The following is a 22,060-nucleotide window of genomic DNA, read 5'->3' as shown; positions in this document are numbered from 1 at the left end:
CCATTTTCTTTCTAGGAAATTAAACCCTTTTAATTCTTATCTACCTTCTACATAATGGTTATTGAATACTCCACAATATATTAAGTCTAGATGTTATGGTACATGCATACACTTTCAGGCTGTTTATACCCACTGTCACCAATACACATAAATGGGGGGGGGGCGCTATGAAACTGTATAGAGCTGTATATATACTGGTCTCAGCTTAATGCAGGAAATTGCTGTAATTTCCAGCTGTTTTGTCTTAACTGTTCAAATAAAAACTATGAACAGAGTTCAAATACAGGACTGTTTTGAAGAGACTTTCTAAAGTGTACTTTAAAACATAGTAGTTTTTACCTTTCACAAAACTGAGATACAAGAATACTTTTGTTTTACAGTGCATCCCTTCCTAGGAAGTCTCATTAAAACACTCACTTTTTCTAGGGGTGATTTTTGAATGCTGCACAGGAAAGGGAAGGAGATAATAGTCTTAACTTTTCTTAAAGGATACCAGAAACATTGCTGGATATAACTTAAGGTTAGTGTTTTCTCTTTCATAGAAAGAAGGTACATACTGGGACATGAGTACAGTTACAGCAAGTCTAGGTGTGCTAACAAAACAGGGCACATTCAAGTACAATAAGATTTGCTTGAAATTAAAAACGAACTACATGAGATTAAAGCATTAAAATCATATTCTCAATCTGAATACATGTTAAACAAAAAAATCAATGCAGAAGTGCTAGCTCACATTTTTACCATATTACAAAAAGCAATTGGTACCCATGTCCATAAAGGCAGCAACAAAGCTGCTTGTCTGTGGAAGATGACTACTGCAAATCAGACTGCATTCAATGCTCGTTGTAAAAACACCAGCTTTTTCAGAAGTTGGTATCTGTACAAAGTTGCAGCTTATTTCTTCACTTCTGTCCCTTCAAAAGTCTTTACGCAGTAATGCTAAAATACCGAGCTCTGACATCCTGAGTCAATCTATTGCCACTTCCTTTTTGGTAGCTTGAGCTTCCTAGTGTCAACTGACCTTGTGTGTCCATTTTTTCAGTACAGTCTCTTTCTGTAGCATGGGCAAGTATTTTATCTTCCAAAAGATGTTTTAAGTTATGTTAGAATGGCAGGACTTTTTTCTTTAGGGAAGGAATTCAGTTGTGCTGCAACGTATTAGATTCTATAGGTGGAGCAGAGTCATATAGTGTATCTGTATCGTGTGTAGGCTCACCAGCTAACGTACAAGGATTAGACAGTGTTCCAGCACCACAGTCACAGAAGAACCTAAAGCAAAATCAAAGTCCAAGAATTAGCAAAGTGAAGGGAAGTAACTGGGTACCATAGCAACATGCAGACTGCTACATACCTATCATGTCTAATGAACTCTACATCATGTCCCTGATGGCACTTCTTAATGCAGTTCACACATATGGCATTTCGATCTGTGGTGTTACAAGTATGACATCTAAAAAGCAAAATCTTGTATTATTGAACTTGTCAGGAATTCACAACACTGCATTTTATTATTCTTTATTATTATTATTATTTTTTTGTGGCTGTGAAACGGAAATATATTGTATCTGCTCAGGAAAACTGGGTTGTAAATACAGGCAGCCATGCCTTTAGTCCTGCACTTGAGTTCAAGGCCAGCCTGGTTGTTATAGCAAGTTACAGGACTACCCAGGGAGACCTAAATAGTTCCTACCCTTTCTAAAGGGCTTGGAAAACACACACACACACACACATATATAAACTTGTAAGCAATCAGTTTACATCCCCTCCATCCCCGGTATATAGTCTTTGATTCTAGAGCTCAGTGCAGACAATAGAACCAAAGATGTTAGGCATTAAAGGAATCACTAACTTGCACTTCTCCGTATTCAACTTAGTAACTTAGAAATGTACCTGTAGAAGTCATGCATGGGGTAGCTGGTATAACTTGATATTTTATATAGACATTGTCCTCTACTAACAGCCTTTTCTATGGCATCTTGATTGTTCATTATTTTGTTATCTGTAAAAACAAAACGTTTTCAATAGCTAGCCAAGGATACAATTTTATATATATAAGAATAGAAATAGATTTTCCTTGTATACAACATTCCAATTCCTAGAATAAGATTAAGCCTGACTCCACACTGGTTGTTTAAAGCTGCTTCTAAGTTGTAGAGTGACAGAAGGAATCAACAGTGCTTTGTGGTCATTAAAGAACTTAAAAGAACAACATACCTTTCATTGTCACATTAACACCAGATGCTAAAAACAAGCCTCCAAATCGGTTGTTAAAGATCTGATTGCCTTCGAGTGTCGCGGTTGCATGGTTTGTAATTTCAATACCTAAGGTGAGATTCACAAACAAGCAGATGCGCGTCACTTTGAGGCTCCAAGCTGGGAAAGGGTAAACTGGTGCTAAAGGACAAACTGCTGACAACTACACAGTCAGACAGTACAAGTAAACTAAGGAAGTGCAACAGACGGAAGGAGATTGGAATGAGGGATAAAGCTAAGAATAAAGGGGACAGACACTATATGCTGAAATAGTACAATTCTAAATGGTTACTTGAAGTAATGAAAGTCACCAATTCTTTTTCCCTTTTAATATCTAGAAGTGGTCAGAGGACTCATTTATCTCTCTTTCCATCCAACCACAAACTTACTGTAGAGTTCATGTTCAAACATAAAAGAGTACTTTAAAAAGTTGGCATAGAATAGACTTCAAATAGGTTCTCTCCTAGTAACAAGTAACATACATCTTCTCTTCAAGAGCCTTTATAATTACAGGTTGTAAAACAAGCCACAGATAGAGAAAATACAAACCTGCAGCAAATCCATCAAATATTCTGTTTTTTCTTAAGACTGGATGACTGTTAGTGCTGATGAGGACACCTGCTTGAGCGTTCCTGAAAATATCATTTTCTTCAAGGAGACCTACAATTAAAACAGACACGCTTTAATCGATCTCAGATATGGCTGAACCAGGTTTTCGGGCCTAGGGTGGCCATCCCTTGGTTGTAGGATGCTTTGCCATGCCTAGTGCATGCAGCAAGCTCTGCTAACCCCTCTTAACTTGGCTTCCTTTCTCACTGCAACATAATTTAGCCATTCTTTAGTTCAAAAGGTTTTAGTAATTTGCAGAATTATGACCATTTTCCTTATTCCTGTCTCTTCACCCGATACTCTTTTTTTTTTCTTCTTTTTTTTTTTTTTTAAAGTTATGTCTTTTTTTTTTTTTAAGATTTATTTATTTATTATATGTAAGTACACTGTAGCTGTCTTCAGACACTCCAGAAGAGGGCGCCAGATCTTGTTACGGATGGTTGTGAGCCACCATGTGGTTGCTGGGATTTGAACTCTGGACCTTCGGAAGAGCAGTCGGGTGCTCTTACCCACTGAGCCATCTCACCAGCCCCCACCCGATACTCTTATATTCAGTTTTTGAGGGTTTTAAACATCAATTTGCATATGAAGTCTTAAGAGTATTTTCTAGCCAGGTGTGGTGGCGCACGCCTTTAATCCCAGCACTTGGGAGGCAGAGGCAGGCGGATTTCTGAGTTCGAGGCCATCCTGGTCTACAAAGTGAGTTCCAGGACAGCCAGGGCTACACAGAGGAACCCTGTCTCGAAAAACCAAAAAAAAAAAAAAAAAAGTATTTTCTACTTTATAGACAACCTGTTTTTAGTGCTGAAGACATGGCTCAGTGGTTACAGCACTGGCTGCTTTTTTCCAGGGATTTGATTCCCAGCACTACATGGTAGCTTACAACCATGTTTAACACCAGTTTTAGGGGATCAAAGCTCTCCTCTGGCCTCTGTAGGTATCAGGCATGTAAAGTGTTACACAGACTTTAATAACAACAACAATAATGAATAAAACCACCATTGCCTGTTTTTAATACAGTAAACATTCTATATGGGTGTAGACATTTTATTTCAGTAAACATCTGACCTCAGGTATTTCTGGGCATTGCTCACTGCAATGTTCTCTTATCCTCCCCCTTGCATGGTAAGAACCAATAGACAACAGCACCAGCCACAACACATTCGCCGTCTATTTCCTTTCCATGCATGTTTGTGCACCACGGGCAAGCCAAAGAGTCCAAGAGGGCATTAAAATCCCCTGGGACTGGAGTTAGCTAAGACTGTAAGCTACCATGTAGATGCTATGACTTGAACTCAGGTCCTCTGCATGAACAGATTCTCCTGCCCCACCCCTACACTCTTAGGCATTCAACCATTTCCTTATAACTTTATAAATAACTTCTTGCCTACCTTATACCAAGTCCCTGCTTCTAACCAGCTTGCTTGCTTGTCTTTCTCATTTATTGAATATGTACATGAATTCAGATGTGCATGTGTGGAGAGGTCTCTGGCTACTTTGTGGGATATGGGGACTACGCACAAGCACCTCTACACACTGATCTATCTCTAATGTGATGAAGACAGTTAAAACCCCTGACTGCACATAGAAAACCTTACCAACTTGAGCTTTGTTAACTTCTTATGCATTCATTCTAATGTTAACAATGTGCCACTCCATTTATCCGTAGATTTTATGAATTTTATGTGTTTAGTTACCTCTACCATAGTGTTTGGTACAGAGATGTTCCATCAGGTATTAAAAAAATAAATAATAGGCAAATAATTATACTTGGAAAGCCCTCTACCAGTTGACTATCTAGGGACATAGCTCAAGTTATTTTATTGTAGACACTCCAACACCCTGCAATGAGAACTAAGCCCTCTGTACTTAGTCTTGTGGGTATGGGGGAGGGCAGTCTCACACTGAGCCCAGATTGGCTTAGACCTGTGCCACTTCTCCAACTTCAAACTTGGAGGTACTGACATTAGGTGTGAGCCACTACAGTTGAGTTATCCTCACTATGTTTTGTAAAGACTATGAGCTATGTTACTTAGCTATTGGGTTATTAAAAATCTAACCTCCTTGAGTTTCTATCATTGATGGGATCACCACTGTTCTGCTGCAGTAAATTACTTCAAATATTGATGTGTGATAATATAGAGTCTCTAGGCTGCTGGCACTGGAGCAGCGGTGCTGTGGTCTAAGCACTGTCTCCCAATCCATGAAAGAGACTGAGTTGGCTTTATGGACCGGGATCAAGTTCTCTAACCGTCACAGAATCAACACACGCATCTGCTACAGAGTTGCATGTGTCTTCACACTCATGAATTTGTCACATCTTCTGTAAGTCGACTTTAATGTTAATTAGTAAAAGGACCAGAGTTACAGCTCTACCTTCAAAATGCTTTACTGACAATTGGCAGAGTTAAGGTGGAAACACTATAAACATTCATTGGTCTAATTCTAGGTACTGATTTCCTAAACCGCCCAAGGATGCGACACGGAGAAAGCTTCATTCATGTCTAAGTTTTAGCTGGTGATCTCACTGAACATTAAAGATACAGAACAACACAAAACTGGGTTTTTCACTAATGCAAAATTAACAATACCTCGACCCCCATTAAATATACAGATGCCGCCATCTCTCCCATCATGGATTTTATTTCTTCTTAGCGTAGGATTACTATCTGTTTTAATCCAGACTCCAGCCATCGCATTGTCAAATATTTCATTGTCTTCTATACAGCCTAGACCTATAAATGTAAAATTTAGGTACATTATTTAGAAGGCATATTCCTAAAGTTTATTAATGTAGAAAAAAATGATGGGTTTAACATACCAGAATTATAAACTAGAATTCCACCATTTTGTCCTCCCCAAATTTTGTTGCGTCTAATTTTGGGGTTGCTTCCAGTTCTATGGGTGAGGAAAAAAAAATACCATTTCAGTCATTTCCGTTTGTAGATCATCTTTTACAACAACAAGCCACACTCATCGTGGCAAGAACTATATAGGCCAGTGAGATGTCTCAGCACTTGACAACATGGCTGATGACCTGAACCCACTCACATGGTGGAAGGAGAATTGAGTTGAAAGCTGTTCTGTGAACTTGACATCTGTACCTTTGTACACATACCTGCCCACATGCATACACAAGATAAAAAGTCTTTATAAATTAGCGAGTACTTAAAAGTTTGATTAATCCTGTTTTTCCCATAGAACCACATTTTACTATAGATTACGGCTATTGAGCCTCCATAACTAAGGTAAACAACTTTCCATCTCTTCTCATATAGGAAGTTAAATGTTGAATTTATAATCATTAAGACTCTTAGGATTCCTGGACCTGGTGTGATGAGTGCCTTAAAGGTATACGCCGCCTTTAATTCCAAAATCCGGGATGCAGATCTCTGGATTTGAAACCAACATACTCTAAATAGAGATCCTGGCTCAAAGAACAAAAGTCAAACACCCCTCTGCCCCCAAACTTAGAATTCCATGAACTACTAAAGAGTGGACAGACACGGCCCTTCATGCTAGACACGGCTGGTGCACATGCTGAGTCGGAGCATTAGAACTGTGGAAGCAAAGTCTAAGTCAGATCTGAGTCCCCAGCCAGCCTGGTCTACATAGTAACTTAAAAAGTTATATAGCATAAAAACAGAAGTTTCCATTTTATGGAATGCCAATGCCATGCCAGGGATAGGGCAAGGGTAGGTAGCAGCTGAACCACGCTGGACTGCACAAGAGTGAAATGAGTTCTGGCATATATCGTTAACTCTTAAATAAGAAAAGCTACACGTGCAACGAGAAAGGAATACACACAACAGGATGACTGCCCATTAAACACACAATTTTTATAGTCTACATATTCCTGCCAGTCCCTTCCCAAAAGAAAGCCAGGTAAGAAAGTGTTTACCTTATCTGAACCCCTGAGTACATGTGATTGTAGATGTCATTATCTTCTAGAACACCATGCCCATTGTCATAGAAATAAACACCAACCTAAATGTGAGGGAAAGAGAACAACTCTTTCATGTCATACTTTTTTTAAAATAAAGCATTACTGATCCAAAGAAGAGCAAGTAAGCACTCTTGCCTGCTTGCCACTGTGTATCCGGTTTCTTCTTAGTACTGGTGTGCTGCCAGTTGTCACCCAGACGCCAGCCAGAGTGTTGCTGTAAACTTCATTCTCTTCTATTACTCCTTGTCCCTTTTCATGCTGTAATACAAGTTAAACTGGTTACTGTACATGTTGTCACAGCAAACAGTCTTTTAAGTGTATTCCTTGCTCAAACAGTTCTGCCAACAGTTGTACTGTTTAGGTTTTTTTCCTTAGCTAGGTAAGGAAATGACAACAGCTTTCTTCTTTTCTAGTATTGGTAACTGAACCTAGGACTTGTGAATTAGGAATATGCTCAACTATTAAGCATATAACACTGTGCAGACCTTCTCTGCTCTTTACTAAGGTTGCCAGGCTGGTGCAGCAAGCGCCTTTACTGGCTGCACTATTTCACTGGGCCCCAAACGTCCTTCTGCCATTAAGACAGGGCCTCGCAGTGTAGTCTGGGCAGGTTAGAACAAGTTAAGTACAGCAGGCTGATCTCAGAGATCTGCCTGCCTGTCTTTGAGTGCTGGACCAGAGGTGTGCGCTGACACACCCAGGCCAACGCTGATATTCAGTTTCCTTAGATCTTTCATTTTTTTTTAGATAAGCTGGTCTCCAACTTCTGATCTTCCTGCCTCTTCCTAACTTGGGGTAATACACTGTCATAACATTTTTTTAAAGTTAGCTTCTACTTGAGTTTAGTGTTCCAAAGTTTTAAAAATACCCATTGTATAGTTTTGTACTTTAAACACATCACACCAAGAGGAGAAGCATTTTTTTAAAGCTAATGAACACTTAAATGTATAAACATATCAAAAATGTTTCATTTAGCAAAGGTATTACAACTTTGGCTGTGAAACTTACTCCAAAATAATAAGGTCTCGACGTTATCAGAATTTTTTACCACCTTTAGAAAAAAAATTTAAGATCAAGGCTGCTGTTTCATTTTACGGTTCTCTCTTTTGGGGGTGGCAGTGGTGGTTATAGTTTATAAACTGCTTTTATAGAATTTCAGATTCACAAAGTAGTCACACTGACAAATTTCCAGTGCGACTACAAAGCAGATGCCACGTCCTGTAAGTATGCCTTTAAGGGTACAGGCTTGGTTCTGAGCTTCAGGACTTGACTGTGATACCTGAGACCCACATGGTAGAAGGAAAGAACTGATTCCCTCAAGTTTTCTGGCCTCCCCGCTGAGAAGTGATGTGCATTCCCCTACTCACAAACACACACATTTAAAGAGGTTCTATCACTTATGCCTCAAAGTACCCAGCTACGTACATATCAGAACTAGAAATCATTTATGTATTCAAAGGAAGACTAAGACTAGTATTTAGTCTACATACTAAAGATACAAATTCACAATCCAGAAGTTTATAATATAACCCTGTCATGTGTTTTTCTGTTTTCTCAAGTCAAGCTCACTATTTAGCCAGGCTGTACTCAAGTCTGTTTCTCTCACTGTGGTAATTTATCCCCTGCTCCCTGCAGGGACCTTCCTAGTACATCCACAGCCACTTCTTCTCTCTCTCTCTCTCTCTCTCTTTTTTTTTAAGTGGGTTCTCGAGTTATCATGCCTGTATGGCAAGCACAGTACCCATGAAGCCACCACAGAGCCCCAGGCCATGCTGGGATTATGGGTCTTCCTATCTACTACCCTACCTTTTTTCTAATGAAACAAGAGTCAGGAGTCTAACAGATACTTTAATTTACTGTAAGGCTTGAACATGAGAATTAAGAGAAACAGAGATACTTAGAAAGATGTCTCCAAGATCATGCAGATACGTTTCTCAATAATTCACCTTTTATAGTTTTTCCTTCCCTCCCATTTCTTGAAGGATCTCATGTTGTTCTGGGTAACCTTGAACCTGCTTGTACAGCCTACAAGGACACTTGGAACTTCTGACCCTCCTGCCTCTTCCCAATCCTGGGATGATAGGCGTAGACCACCAGGCCTGGTTTCAGAGGTGGTGGAACTGGACCTGCTCCAGGTAAGCACTCCCTAGGGATCAGGCACATCCCCAGCTTTGGGCCTTGATTTTCATGCACGAGCTTAAGTAACTACATTCATTAACTTACCACATAAATCCCACCATGCTGTCCATCATGAATTTTGTTATGTCGAACAATAGGACAACTGTTTGTCCTGATCTGAATTCCTGCTAATGCATTACCTGTTTAAAAATATCGTTTACAAAGTCAGTGTTTAGAGCCTAGTAGTGTGGAGTAATTTTTACATCAGGCAATAGTAGCAATTCATGTGCTAGAATTTAGTGAGCATTATGAGACAAAGCTAAGAGGACTAGAGTATAAGGAAATGCAGAAATGTTGTGGGCAGATTAATAGTAGAGATAAAGCCAGGCTGTCAAATATTCTAAGTTCCTAATGACTTAGAGGCAGTGTTTTAGCCACTTCATGCTTGTTTTCTGATTAACAATTAGAGATATTAGTGTCTATCTCATAGAATTGAGTGAATACCATGTGTCTGGCACATCAGTTTGCTGAATTAAAGCATATCTTCTGAGCTCAAAGTAGATTAAATTTCAACATTATTAAATATTTAGTGAATGCAAGAAAATCAAACACAGTCGTTAGGTTTAGGGTGTCATTTACATTTCCTGAGGTATTTGGGATGGTACCTTGTGTACACAGCATTGAGTAAGTGCTTAAGTATCAGAGAGTAACCTTTGACACTTTGTATTCTGAAGTTTGATAACTGTTTTGTGTATTATGTTCTCATGAATATCTGTGGATCAGGAACTCATGGATACTCTGGAACAGGAGTTACAGATGATTGTGGGTGCTGGGACTTGAACCTGGGTCTCTCAACTGCTAAGCCATCTTCTACTCCTTTATTGAGACTTTAAAAGAACTAGATCACTTCTCTCACTTAGATAATTTCAAAACGGTCTACTGTTAACATCAAGAAATCAGGCCAGTCTTACTCTTATGCTCCCTCTGTCCCCCCAAAAGCAAGAGCCACAGATCTGCACTCTCCCAGGGCTGTGTGTAGGCCACAAAGTGACAGTGTGTGAACAAACAGAGGCACCTCAGCAAACATGCCACGTCTATGTGACATATGACCCAAGAGGTAGTGATTTCACCCCCAGTGTTCTACAGAACTGTTCACGGTCTCCAAGAATCAGCCGGGCCTCAGTTCATCAACAGGCGGGGGAGGGGACATCATGGACAGGCAGCTGTGAGCAAAGCAGAGGCCAAGCACTGAGCCTGCCCCACTTGTCTCCTCATTCAGTAATCTATGTGTTTCATTTATATGCAGGCACGTGCACTCGCGTGCGCGCACACGCACACACAGGGAAAAAACCAGGCTAATGTGTAAGTTTTACACAACAAAATCATATGCTTACCATAAATGTCATTTCCTTCTATAAGGCCTCGTCCGTCACCAAAGATGTAAACTCCTCCTTGATTTCCATTAAATATAGAATTCCCCCTATAATGTGAAATGATTTTTAAGAAAATCATATACTTAATAAAGCTTATTTTACAATCTGTGGTAATGTGAAAATCATTTACCTTTGGGCTTAAAAGTTTCCTTCTTTTTTTTTTTTTGGGGGGGGGGGGTTCTCTGTGTAGCTCTGGCTGTCCTGGAACTCAACTTTGTAGACTAGGCTGGCCTCGAACTCAGAAATCCACCTGCCTCTGCCTCCCGAGTGCTGGGATTAAAGGCGTGCGCCACCACGCCTGGCTAAAAGTTTCTTAATTTGCAAAATATGGTTGCCTGATTAGATATTTCTAAATTCTCTTTTAGTTCCTTCTAGTACTAAGGGCTTTGAAAATAGAAAAAAAAAAAAAAAAAAAAAAAAAGCACCTGTTATCTAAAATGAAAAAGCATTTACTTATGTCTACTTTTGCAATACTGAACTAATACAGAGACTTGGCTATTACTGGGCAAGCTCTGAGCTACGTCTTCAGATCCTAGATCATATTCTTTTTGCTGTTTTTTTTCTTCTTTTTTTTTCATTTTTCATTTTTTTTTTTTTTTTCGAGACAGGGTTTCTCTGGGTAGCTCTGGCTGTCCTGGAACTCACTTTGTAGACCAGGCTGGCCTCCAACTCAGAAATCCGCCTGCCTCTGCCTCCCGAGTGCTGGGAGTAAAGGCGTGCGTGCGCCACCGTGCCCGGCTCTTTTTGCTATTTTGATTTGGTTTTAGTGTAAGAGGCTCACTATACAGAGCAGGCTGGCTGGCCTCAGACTTGTGGGGTTCCTCCACCTTCTGAGTCCCAAGTGACAGGAATGCAGGTATCTGCTATCACGCCCAGCTCCAAAAGAGTATTCCAAACATTAACCTTCAAACACTTAAAACAAGTTCTTTAGTTGGCTTAGGAATATATAATGAAAGTTTGAAATACATTTTCATAAAGCTAATAACAGTTAAAACTAAACCAGCTGAGCATGGTACTGTCTGCCTTTAGTCCCAGCACTCAGGATGCACAGGTGGGTGGAACTCTGAGTTCAAGGCCAACCAGGTACCTCATTAAAACAAAACAATGAGCAACACAGCATTTTCAACTGCTCATAAAAGAATAGAACGTAAAAATGTAAATAATTATACTCATGTAGATGCATTCAGAACAACCCATTTTACTGCAGTCAGATGGTTAGCATCTATGTGTGTGTGTGTACTGCAGTCAGATGGTTAGCATCTATGTGTGTGTGTGTACTGCAGTCAGATGGTTAGCATCTATGTGTGTGTGTGTACTGCAGTCAGATGGTTAGCATCTATGTGTGTGTGTACTGCAGTCAGATGGTTAGCATCTATGTGTGTGTGTGTGTACTGCAGTCAGATGGTTAGCATCTGTGTGTGTGTGTGTACTGCAGTCAGATGGTTAGCATCTGTGTGTGTGTGTGTACTGCAGTCAGATGGTTAGCATCTATGTGTGTGTGTGTACTGCAGTCAGATGGTTAGCATCTGTGTGTGTGTGTGTACTGCAGTCAGATGGTTAGCATCTATGTGTGTGTGTACTGCAGTCAGATGGTTAGCATCTATGTGTGTCTGTGTGTGTACTGCAGTCAGATGGTTAGCATCTATGTGTGTGTGTACTGCAGTCAGATGGTTAGCATCTGTGTGTGTGTGTGTACTGCAGTCAGATGGTTAGCACCTGTGTGTGTGTGTGTACTGCAGTCAGATGGTTAGCATCTGTGTGTGTGTGTGTACTGCAGTCAGATGGTTAGCATCTATGTGTGTGTGTGTACTGCAGTCAGATGGTTAGCATCTATGTGTGTGTGTACTGCAGTCAGATGGTTAGCATCTATGTGTGTGTGTGTACTGCAGTCAGATGGTTAGCATCTATGTGTGTGTGTACTGCAGTCAGATGGTTAGCATCTGTGTGTGTGTGTGTACTGCAGTCAGATGGTTAGCATCTATGTGTGTGTGTGTACTGCAGTCAGATGGTTAGCATCTATGTGTGTGTGTGTACTGCAGTCAGATGGTTAGCATCTATGTGTGTGTGTGTACTGCAGTCAGATGGTTAGCATCTATGTGTGTGTGTACTGCAGTCAGATGGTTAGCATCTGTGTGTACACAGTCAGATGGTTAGCATCTGTGTGTGTGTGTGTACTGCAGTCAGATGGTTAGCATCTGTGTGTGTGTGTGTACTGCAGTCAGATGGTTAGCATCTATGTGTGTGTGTGTACTGCAGTCAGATGGTTAGCATCTGTGTGTGTGTGTGTACTGCAGTCAGATGGTTAGCATCTATGTGTGTGTGTACTGCAGTCAGATGGTTAGCATCTATGTGTGTCTGTGTGTGTACTGCAGTCAGATGGTTAGCATCTATGTGTGTGTGTACTGCAGTCAGATGGTTAGCATCTGTGTGTGTGTGTGTACTGCAGTCAGATGGTTAGCACCTGTGTGTGTGTGTGTACTGCAGTCAGATGGTTAGCATCTGTGTGTGTGTGTGTACTGCAGTCAGATGGTTAGCATCTATGTGTGTGTGTGTACTGCAGTCAGATGGTTAGCATCTATGTGTGTGTGTACTGCAGTCAGATGGTTAGCATCTATGTGTGTGTGTGTACTGCAGTCAGATGGTTAGCATCTGTGTGTGTGTGTGTGTACTGCAGTCAGATGGTTAGCATCTGTGTGTGTGTGTGTACTGCAGTCAGATGGTTAGCATCTATGTGTGTGTGTGTACTGCAGTCAGATGGTTAGCATCTATGTGTGTGTGTGTACTGCAGTCAGATGGTTAGCATCTATGTGTGTGTGTGTACTGCAGTCAGATGGTTAGCATCTATGTGTGTGTGTACTGCAGTCAGATGGTTAGCATCTGTGTGTACACAGTCAGATGGTTAGCATCTGTGTGTACTGCAGTCAGATGGTTAGCATCTGTGTGTGTGTGTGTACTGCAGTCAGATGGTTAGCATCTATGTGTGTGTGTACTGCAGTCAGATGGTTAGCATCTATGTGTGTGTGTGTGTACTGCAGTCAGATGGTTAGCATCTGTGTGTGTGTGTGTACTGCAGTCAGATGGTTAGCATCTATGTGTGTGTGTGTACTGCAGTCAGATGGTTAGCATCTATGTGTGTGTGTACTGCAGTCAGATGGTTAGCATCTGTGTGTGTGTGTGTACTGCAGTCAGATGGTTAGCATCTATGTGTGTGTGTACTGCAGTCAGATGGTTAGCACCTGTGTGTGTGTGTGTGTACTGCAGTCAGATGGTTAGCATCTGTGTGTGTGTGTGTACTGCAGTCAGATGGTTAGCATCTATGTGTGTGTGTGTACTGCAGTCAGATGGTTAGCATCTATGTGTGTGTGTACTGCAGTCAGATGGTTAGCATCTGTGTGTGTGTGTGTACTGCAGTCAGATGGTTAGCATCTATGTGTGTGTGTGTACTGCAGTCAGATGGTTAGCATCTATGTGTGTGTGTACTGCAGTCAGATGGTTAGCATCTGTGTGTGTGTGTGTTGTGCAATTGCTTTATTATTATTATTTTTTAAAACTTTATATGTGTTTTGCCTGCTTTTATGTCTGTGTGAGGTGTTGAATCCCCTGGTGGTAGAGTTATAGACAGTGTGAGCTGCCACATGGGTGCTGGGACTCAAATCTGGGTCCTCTGAAAGAGCAGCTAGTGGTCTCACCTGCCATTTCTCCAGCCTCACACAGAGAAACACTTTAAGAGCTAATGTTCAGTATCTTTACCTTTCTTGGAAGTGAAAAACCGAAACCAACACCACCCTGTCCCTATAATTATGCAATTACCTTATTGTCGGGTCACTATTTGAGGTAATCCACACGCCTGCGAAGTTGTTTGCATAGATTTTGTTCTCTATGAACTGTCCTCTTCCTTTCTCGTGGACGTATATTCCTCCAGTCTGCCCGTGGTGAATCTCACATCGAACCACTGTGGGATTGGCATAGGCTTTTACCTCAAAGCCTGCTATCCTGTTTCTGTGTATGTTGCAACTTTCAAAGTAGCCCTGAAAAAAGTTAAGACCTGTCTGTAAAGGCTACTTTCTAAACAGAAACAAAAAATGAAAAACTGACATTAAAGTTCAAATGATAATACAGAAACAATACAAATCTCTCTCTCTCTCTCTCTCTCTCTCTCGAGACCGGGTTTCTCTGTGTAGGTTGTTCTAGGTCTTACTCTGCAGACCAGGCTGGCCTGGACCTCAGAGATCAGCTTGCCTCTGCTGGGATTAAAGGCATGTGCCACCATTGCCCAGCAAATTTTCTAGTTCCTATAAATGCATTCAAAGGTAGGAAAGAAAAACATGTAAAGTTGTATTCAATAAATATAATTATGTACGTAAAATGTATTATCCTTTACCAAAGGGCTGAAGTCATTAAAAAAAAATACATGTTGATTATCTTTATAAATACCAATAAACTGTGGCTGAAGAGATGGCTTAATAGCTAACAGCGCTTGCTGTTCTTGCAGAGAACAGGCTTGGCTCCCAGCGCCTACTCAGTAGCTCACAATCATGTCTTTAACTCAAGTTCCAGGAGAGCCAATAATGTGTTCTGGCCTCTGTGGGCACCAAGCATGCATCTGGTACATACATGTATACAAACAAACAAACAAAACACTTACACGACCAACAGATAGGTTGGAGGGTGGGAAAAATAAAATGCCTACTCTGTTTGATCCTCAAGAGAAAAAACAGAAAAATAAAAATAGTTCCAATAAATCAACTTGTAGAAGATGACCTACAAATTGACAGCACACAGGTCTAGATGCTCTGCAGGCTGATGGAGGAGGACTGCATCACCCCAGCTGTTCCAGCTGGCTCGGACCACAGAGGCTTAGTTCCAAAACCAGCATTAATGAATAAGACATTGACCCTACAAACAACCGCCAAGTATGGTGGCCTATGATGATAACTAGCACCTGGAAGGAGAGGCAAAGGCAGGAGGCTGGAGAGTTCAAGGCAAGCAAGCAAGCAAGCAAGCAAGAAAGGCAGAAAGAAAGAAAGGCAGAAAGAAAGGCAGAAAGAAGGGCAGAAAGAAAGAAAGAAAGAAAGAAAGAAAGAAAGAAAGAAAGAAAGAAAGAAAGAAAGAAATCAAGGTTCATTCATCCTAAACCCAAGAAACTAGCCACATTTTGCTTTAAAATATAGCATAAAGAACTACATCTATTTTAAGATATTACTCCAATATAAATGTAAAATGGTTCAGTAAAGCCCAAACTGTAATGTGAATTTATATTCATTGTATATTGCTTTATAATATAAAACTATAAAAGCTCTTATAATTTTATGGAGCCATCTTTATTAATTACCACAACGTAGGAAGTGCAAGAGACTCACCATGAAACAAACCTCTCCAAATTAAAAAAAGAGCCCAAATATGGTGGTGTATGTTTATATTCCAGACCTCAGAGACAGGGAGGGATCTTAAGTTCAAAGCCAGCCTATGCTCCATAGTAGAACCTCGACTTTAAGTAAATAAATAAAATTAAATAAATTGGAGGAAGAAAAAAGAAAATGGCTATTTTCATTAAATCAGTGTCCATAACCCAAATTATAAACTAAATTTATAAAACATCTGCCAAATATTGTATACTCTGTTTGTTTTTTGTTTTGGCTTTTGTTTGTTTGTTTGTTTGTTTTGTTTTTCAGGACAGGGTTTCTCTGTAAAGCCCTGGCTGTCCTGGAACTCACTTTGTAGACCAGGCTGGCCTTGAACTCAGAAATCCGCCTGTCTTGTATAATCTGAATAAAGAGAACACTAAATTAATGTTACCACAGAATGTCCTCAGAGTAGAGTTCTCAAATAACAAATGCTACTAAGCCAAGTAGAGGATCTTCTATTGAAGTTAAAAACAAACAAACAAACAAACAAACAAGATAGGTAATCCTGAGTGAAGGACATGCCTTCCAGAAGTGAAGGCCAGCCCAGGACAAGCTGGGAGGATGCTGGAGACGATTTTGTCTTATACATGTGAGCACACTGTAGCTGTCTTCAGACACACCAGAACAGGGATGGGATCCTATATCAGATGGTTGTGAGCTACCATGTGGTTGCTGGGAATTGAATTCAAGACCTCTGGAAGAGCAGTCTTAACAAAACAACCCCAAGAACAACTTCTTAACAATCTTATTTCAATACGCTTCTAATACTTATCCAGACTCCCTCTCTCATCTATCAGCAAAAGAGCTCTATTATTCAATAAATATGTCCCCAGCTCTCCCTCAGCCATGGAGGCTGGTCTTGAGTTTGTAGTCTGGAAGGCTTCTTCTTCCTGCGTGCTGACATGGCAGGGGTCAGCACTGACTGACCCTTCCTTCTGCTCGTCCACACAGACGAATCGCTAGGTGGACTGGTTTCTCAGGTTCCGGGGCTGACACTGGCTGAGCTAATAGAGAAACTCGGCTTCTGACCTATACTAAGCCTGGGATCTGGCCTGTGCTTTGCCATGGGCTGGCCCACTGTGCTCATACAGCACATCAGCCAGGGCCCCGGCAGGTCTGTGTGTCACTGCTTTTTCCCATGTCTCGGGTGCGTGTGTGTGTGTGTGTGTGTATGTGTGTGTGTGTGTGTGTCAGAATGTTTTCAAATGCTGTGTGAGGAACAGAAAATTACCAAGACACTAAATCAAAAAAGAACATCTACACAGTATCAAAGCCGAGTCTTTTGTGCAGGCCTGACCTGCCTGGAACTTGCTATGTATGTATGTATATATGGCGCAGACTTAGTCTCAAACCTGTGGTGATACTCTCGCCTCCACTGCGTTGGGACTTCAGGTGTGTGCCATTCTATTTATCACTATTAACACTATTTTGGATAATGACCTTGGAGAACTCTAAAGTCAAGTCTAGAAAATTATGTAAAATAAACAGTCAAATTTAGATGCTCAATCATTTCTGCCTGTTAAAAAGGATGGCTTGGTAGTTTTGTTGTTTTTCCCCAAGCACTGTTTTAATTTATCCAAGGTTGGCCTTGATTCTGGATTTCCCGACTCTAGTGAGCAAGGCTGGGGTTATAGGGTATTGGTATATGGCCATATACTTTTTTTTTTAAGGAAAAATAAAACAGAAACCAAATTAACAATGAGAGGCTGGATAGAACACTTGCCTACTGTTCTCCAGATATGAGGCTTGACTTCTCAACACTGCTCCCTACCAAAACAAAACAAAACAAGACAAGACAAAACAAGAGAAAACAAAACAAGACAAAACAAAACAACAAACAACCCCCCTAACAAGTGAGACCATTATTTGCAAAGTGTAAACACTACAGAGAAGCTGTATTAGACTCACTGTAGTTCAAAGTGTAAACACTACAGAGAAGCTGTATTAGACTCACTGTAGTGCAAAGTGTAAACACTACAGAGAAGCTGTATTAGACTCACTGTAGTTCAAAGTGTAAACACTACAGAGAAGCTGTATTAGACTCACTGTAGTGCAAAGTGTAAACACTACAGAGAAGCTGTATTAGACTCACTGTAGTGCAAAGTGTAAACACTACAGAGAAGCTGTATTAGACTCACTGTAGTTCAAAGTGTAAACACTACAGAGAAGCTGTATTAGACTCACTGTAGTGCAAAGTGTAAACACTACAGAGAAGCTGTATTAGACTCACTGTAGTGCAAAGTGTAAACACTACAGAGAAGCTGTATTAGACTCACTGTAGTTCAAAGTGTAAACACTACAGAGAAGCTGTATTAGACTCACTGTAGTGCAAAGTGTAAACACTACAGAGAAGCTGTATTAGACTCACTGTAGTTCAAAGTGTAAACACTACAGAGAAGCTGTATTAGACTCACTGTAGTGCAAAGTGTAAACACTACAGAGAAGCTGTATTAGACTCACTGTAGTTCAAAGTGTAAACACTACAGAGAAGCTGTATTAGACTCACTGTAGTGCAAAGTGTAAACACTACAGAGAAGCTGTATTAGACTCACTGTAGTGCAAAGTGTAAACACTACAGAGAAGCTGTATTAGACTCACTGTAGTGCAAAGTGTAAACACTACAGAGAAGCTGTATTAGACTCACTGTAGTGCAAAGTGTAAACACTACAGAGAAGCTGTATTAGACTCACTGTAGTGCAAAGTGTAAACACTACAGAGAAGCTGTATTAGACTCACTGTAGTGCAAAGTGTAAACACTACAGAGAAGCTGTATTAGACTCACTGTAGTGCAAAGTGTAAACACTACAGAGAAGCTGTATTAGACTCACTGTAGTGCAAAGTGTAAACACTATAGAGAAGCTGTATTAGACTCACTGTAGTTCCAAGTAAAAATGTTTGTTTCTTTTCTTTTTTGGGGGGGGGAGTGGGGGCTCATGTTTGGAAATTCTTTTTTGGGGGGGGAGGGGTTCTCTGTGTAGCCCTGGCTGTCCTGGAACTCACTCTGTAGACCAGCCTGGCCTCGAACTCAGAAATCCACCTGCCTCTGCCTCCCGAGTGCTGGGATTAAAGGCGTGCGCCACCATAACACGGCCTTTTTAGAAATTCTTATTGTATCAGATATGGAACTAGAAATAGACACACAGACACAGACTCTTTCCCCACTGGACTCCATGATATTTCTACTGACATTCAGCCATGAGAACGATTGGGTGAGGCTTCAAAGATCATTATCAACTCGATGATTATACTGGATATGATGCTTTGGGCATGTGAATTCATAGAATGAATATTGTATGACTTAAAAATATAGTAGTAACTCTTCAATTCAGATAATCTGATACAAAATAACACTGAAGTACGAAATGTTAATTGGCAGAGTAAGGTTTTATCAGAATAAATCTTACCATGCCATGATCAAATGTGAACACACCAACATCACGTCCATGATGAATGTGATTCCGTCTAATAATTGGATTTCCATGATTTTTAACCCAAATCCCAGCTAACGCATTATTAGAAATTTCATTATCTTCATATATTCCCTACAAAAATGAGAAATAAACATTATTGCAGTTTCAAATATATTAATGAAAAAAATAGTTAAAACAAAAGTCCAAATTAAGTACCTGTGCATGATCTGTTATATAAAGTCCGACGTTTTCACAGTCACTGATGTTACAATGCTTGATAGTGGGACACGCCCCCTGGCCACTGACACACACTGCAGAACCAACTGTAAGAGAAATATTCATTACAGAGCTTACTAAGGAATAATGCCGTGGGTCCACGCTACACAGACACAGAGGAAGCACCGACCTGTGCATGTGCTGCGGATTATACAGTGGTCAATAATAGGGCTGCAGTTGACTGTGATCTCTAAGCAGTGGTGTGCGTTGTGATGCTGAGCAGATTTGTCATCAGGGTTGAACTGAAAAGTAGAAATTTTATTTGAAATAACAACTACTAAATTACCCAATTCAAAAAGTATTTCAAAATGAAAATGTTCTCACTCTTATCGTCATGTATCCAACATACGCGTCTTCAGAGCCTTCCATGAACACGAAGGTCGAGTCTCTAGTGTTCTCAATGATGACCTTGTCTGCAACCTTCCCGGGTGCTGTGGAAGAAGGTTTAAACAAATCACCTTCATCTATTCAGTCAGTGAGGAATTTGTAAAGAGAAAATTTCCACCATCCCACCCTCCTCCCTACCCTGCAAAAGGCAGGGCTCAGGATGGCATCAAACTTGGGATCCTCCCAATTCCTCTCCCCCAGTGCTGGGGTGACAGGCCCACATCGCCATGTTTAAAGCAGTAGTGAATACTGGGCTGGAGGCAGCTCAGGACATAAGAGTGCTTCCTGCTCTTCCAGAGGACCTGAGTTCAATTCCAAGCAACCACACAGTGGCTCACAGCCATCTGTGATGGGATCTGATGCCCTCTGCTGGCACATGGATGTACATGCAAACAGACCACTCATATACATAAAAAACAAAAAAACAACAAAAGACATCAGCCCACGGGGAGTGATATCTTTATATTAATTTTCAATATGACATTCATTTTTAAAGTTGTGAGTTTAAAACTAAAAGCAGCAAACTTTTCTCTTGTTTTTAGGGAATGATGGGCCTTGGGCTTGAACAAGTCTTAGACATGCCGGACTAACAGAGCACTCTCAAGCCCTCTCCTCTTTATGACAGAGGTGGGAAGGGCAGCAAAGCAGCAGTAATGCAGAGCTCTTCAGTGGATAACACTGCTAGCTGCCTTTAAAGTGGTCGATTTAATGTATTCTCAAAAAGAAACCAAAGACTGCGTCAACTCTTAAGATAACTATCAATGTTTAATAAATATCTCATTGTATTTAGTGTTAGAGACTTGACTTTGTAAAAAAGCACTTAGAAGTTATCATTTCTTTCTTTAAAAACACAGCAATTGCCGGGTGTTGTGGCACACGCCTTTAATCCCAGCACTTGGGAGGCAGAGGCAGGCGGATTTCTGAGTTCGAGGCCAGCCTGGTCTACAGAGTGAGTTCCAGGACACCCAGGGCTACACAGAGAAACCCTGTCTTGAAAAAATCCAAAAAAAACCCCAACCAAACAAACAAACAAAAAAAACCCCACAGCAATAGAGGCTAAAGATAAAGAGCTGGCTCGATGATGAAGAGCTCTTATAGAGGACCTGGGGCCAGGTCCCAGCACTCACATAGAGGCTCACAACCATTTCTAACTCCAGTTCCAGAGGATCTTACTCCCTCTTCTGACCTGTGCAGGCACTAGGCAAGCACATGGTGCACATATATACAAATATACAGGAACACGTGAAATAAAATAAACAAATCTAAAAAGCAAAAGCAATACATCACAGCACTGGAAACATAAGCATCAGTGGTAGGGAGATCCTTCCATGGTGGAACGCTCGTACAGTAAGTACATACAAGGTCCTAGGTTTGAGCTCCAACAACACAAAAAACAAAACCAAAGAGCCCAGCATGCTTGTTTTCAAAACAAAAATAACATGCCTATCCTTCTCTTGAAATGAGTAACTGAAGGCAGCTGGAGAAACCAGTGACATGAAAACCACATGCACCTATAGCTCTAACCTTTTCTGCTTTCACTTCGCTTACGTGAAGTAGTCAAAGAATCTTTGCTGCTATGCTTTCCTATTAAGGTATTAGCAACTCCAACCAGATTTTAAGACACTAACACTAAAAAAAGACCCAATATGTAAAGGAACTAATATGAAAAGTGCTAAAATTCTAACAATAATGAGTTTCAAAATACCTGCACCAATCATAGTGATTGGAGATTCAATATATATCCATTCATCAGTATAAATTCCAGAATGAACAAAGATAAGTCCATCAAAATGTGCTTCTTGTACTCCTCCAAGGGCATCTTCAATAGTATCATAATACTAGAAAAAAATAAAAATAAAAATGTAAGTGTGGAAGAGTTACTATGACACAGAACAAAATTACTATGTAATTTCATAAAAATACAGATGACAAGGCTAGACGTGTTCACAGAAGTACAGAACAAATGTCACATAGCAATGACAAGGGAAACAAGGAAGGAGAGGTCAAAGACACGTTCTATTTGAAAACAGTGCAACAAAACCCAATATGCCAATTACAAAATAAAACCAAACATACCAACATGTTTTCTCTTCCTTTGTATCTTGCAGGATTACTATAGAAATGTTCCGCAAATCCTGGCTTTACATGAGCACCTTTATACTAAGATGTCAGAAACAAGACAAAACATTGTATTTAAATCAATGTCCAAAAGTATAACATTTA

At 40.5% G+C, this 22,060-nt stretch overlaps 1 protein-coding gene across 2 annotated transcripts in view; it reads right to left on the bottom strand.

The window, feature by feature from the left end:
• Positions 1-13: 13 nt before the first annotated feature.
• The window catches only part of Fbxo11 (F-box protein 11), an 81,354-nt gene continuing 59,307 nt past the window's right edge, over positions 14-22,060 (bottom strand). For both annotated transcript variants that reach the window (XM_021150053.3, XM_021150055.2), the window contains exons 6-23: positions 21,914-21,997; positions 21,543-21,675; positions 19,775-19,881; positions 19,581-19,692; positions 19,391-19,497; positions 19,169-19,306; positions 14,170-14,387; positions 10,321-10,406; positions 9,032-9,126; positions 6,944-7,066; positions 6,764-6,849; positions 5,684-5,760; positions 5,454-5,597; positions 2,803-2,913; positions 2,215-2,322; positions 1,891-1,999; positions 1,352-1,450; positions 14-1,269 (exon numbers count right to left, since the gene is read on the bottom strand). In XM_021150053.3, coding sequence (XP_021005712.1) covers positions 1,140-1,269; positions 1,352-1,450; positions 1,891-1,999; positions 2,215-2,322; positions 2,803-2,913; positions 5,454-5,597; positions 5,684-5,760; positions 6,764-6,849; positions 6,944-7,066; positions 9,032-9,126; positions 10,321-10,406; positions 14,170-14,387; positions 19,169-19,306; positions 19,391-19,497; positions 19,581-19,692; positions 19,775-19,881; positions 21,543-21,675; positions 21,914-21,997 — 2,067 coding nt within the window. In that variant the 3' untranslated portion in view covers positions 14-1,139. The remainder of the gene's footprint in view (positions 1,270-1,351; positions 1,451-1,890; positions 2,000-2,214; positions 2,323-2,802; positions 2,914-5,453; positions 5,598-5,683; positions 5,761-6,763; positions 6,850-6,943; positions 7,067-9,031; positions 9,127-10,320; positions 10,407-14,169; positions 14,388-19,168; positions 19,307-19,390; positions 19,498-19,580; positions 19,693-19,774; positions 19,882-21,542; positions 21,676-21,913; positions 21,998-22,060) is intronic.

The sequence above is a fragment of the Mus caroli genome, unplaced genomic scaffold (genome assembly GCF_978045245.1).
Source record: "Mus caroli unplaced genomic scaffold, Mus_caroli_1 scaffold_18, whole genome shotgun sequence".
NCBI classification, from domain to species: domain Eukaryota; kingdom Metazoa; phylum Chordata; class Mammalia; order Rodentia; family Muridae; genus Mus; species Mus caroli.
This window is presented reverse-complemented; position numbering and strand designations above follow the sequence as displayed.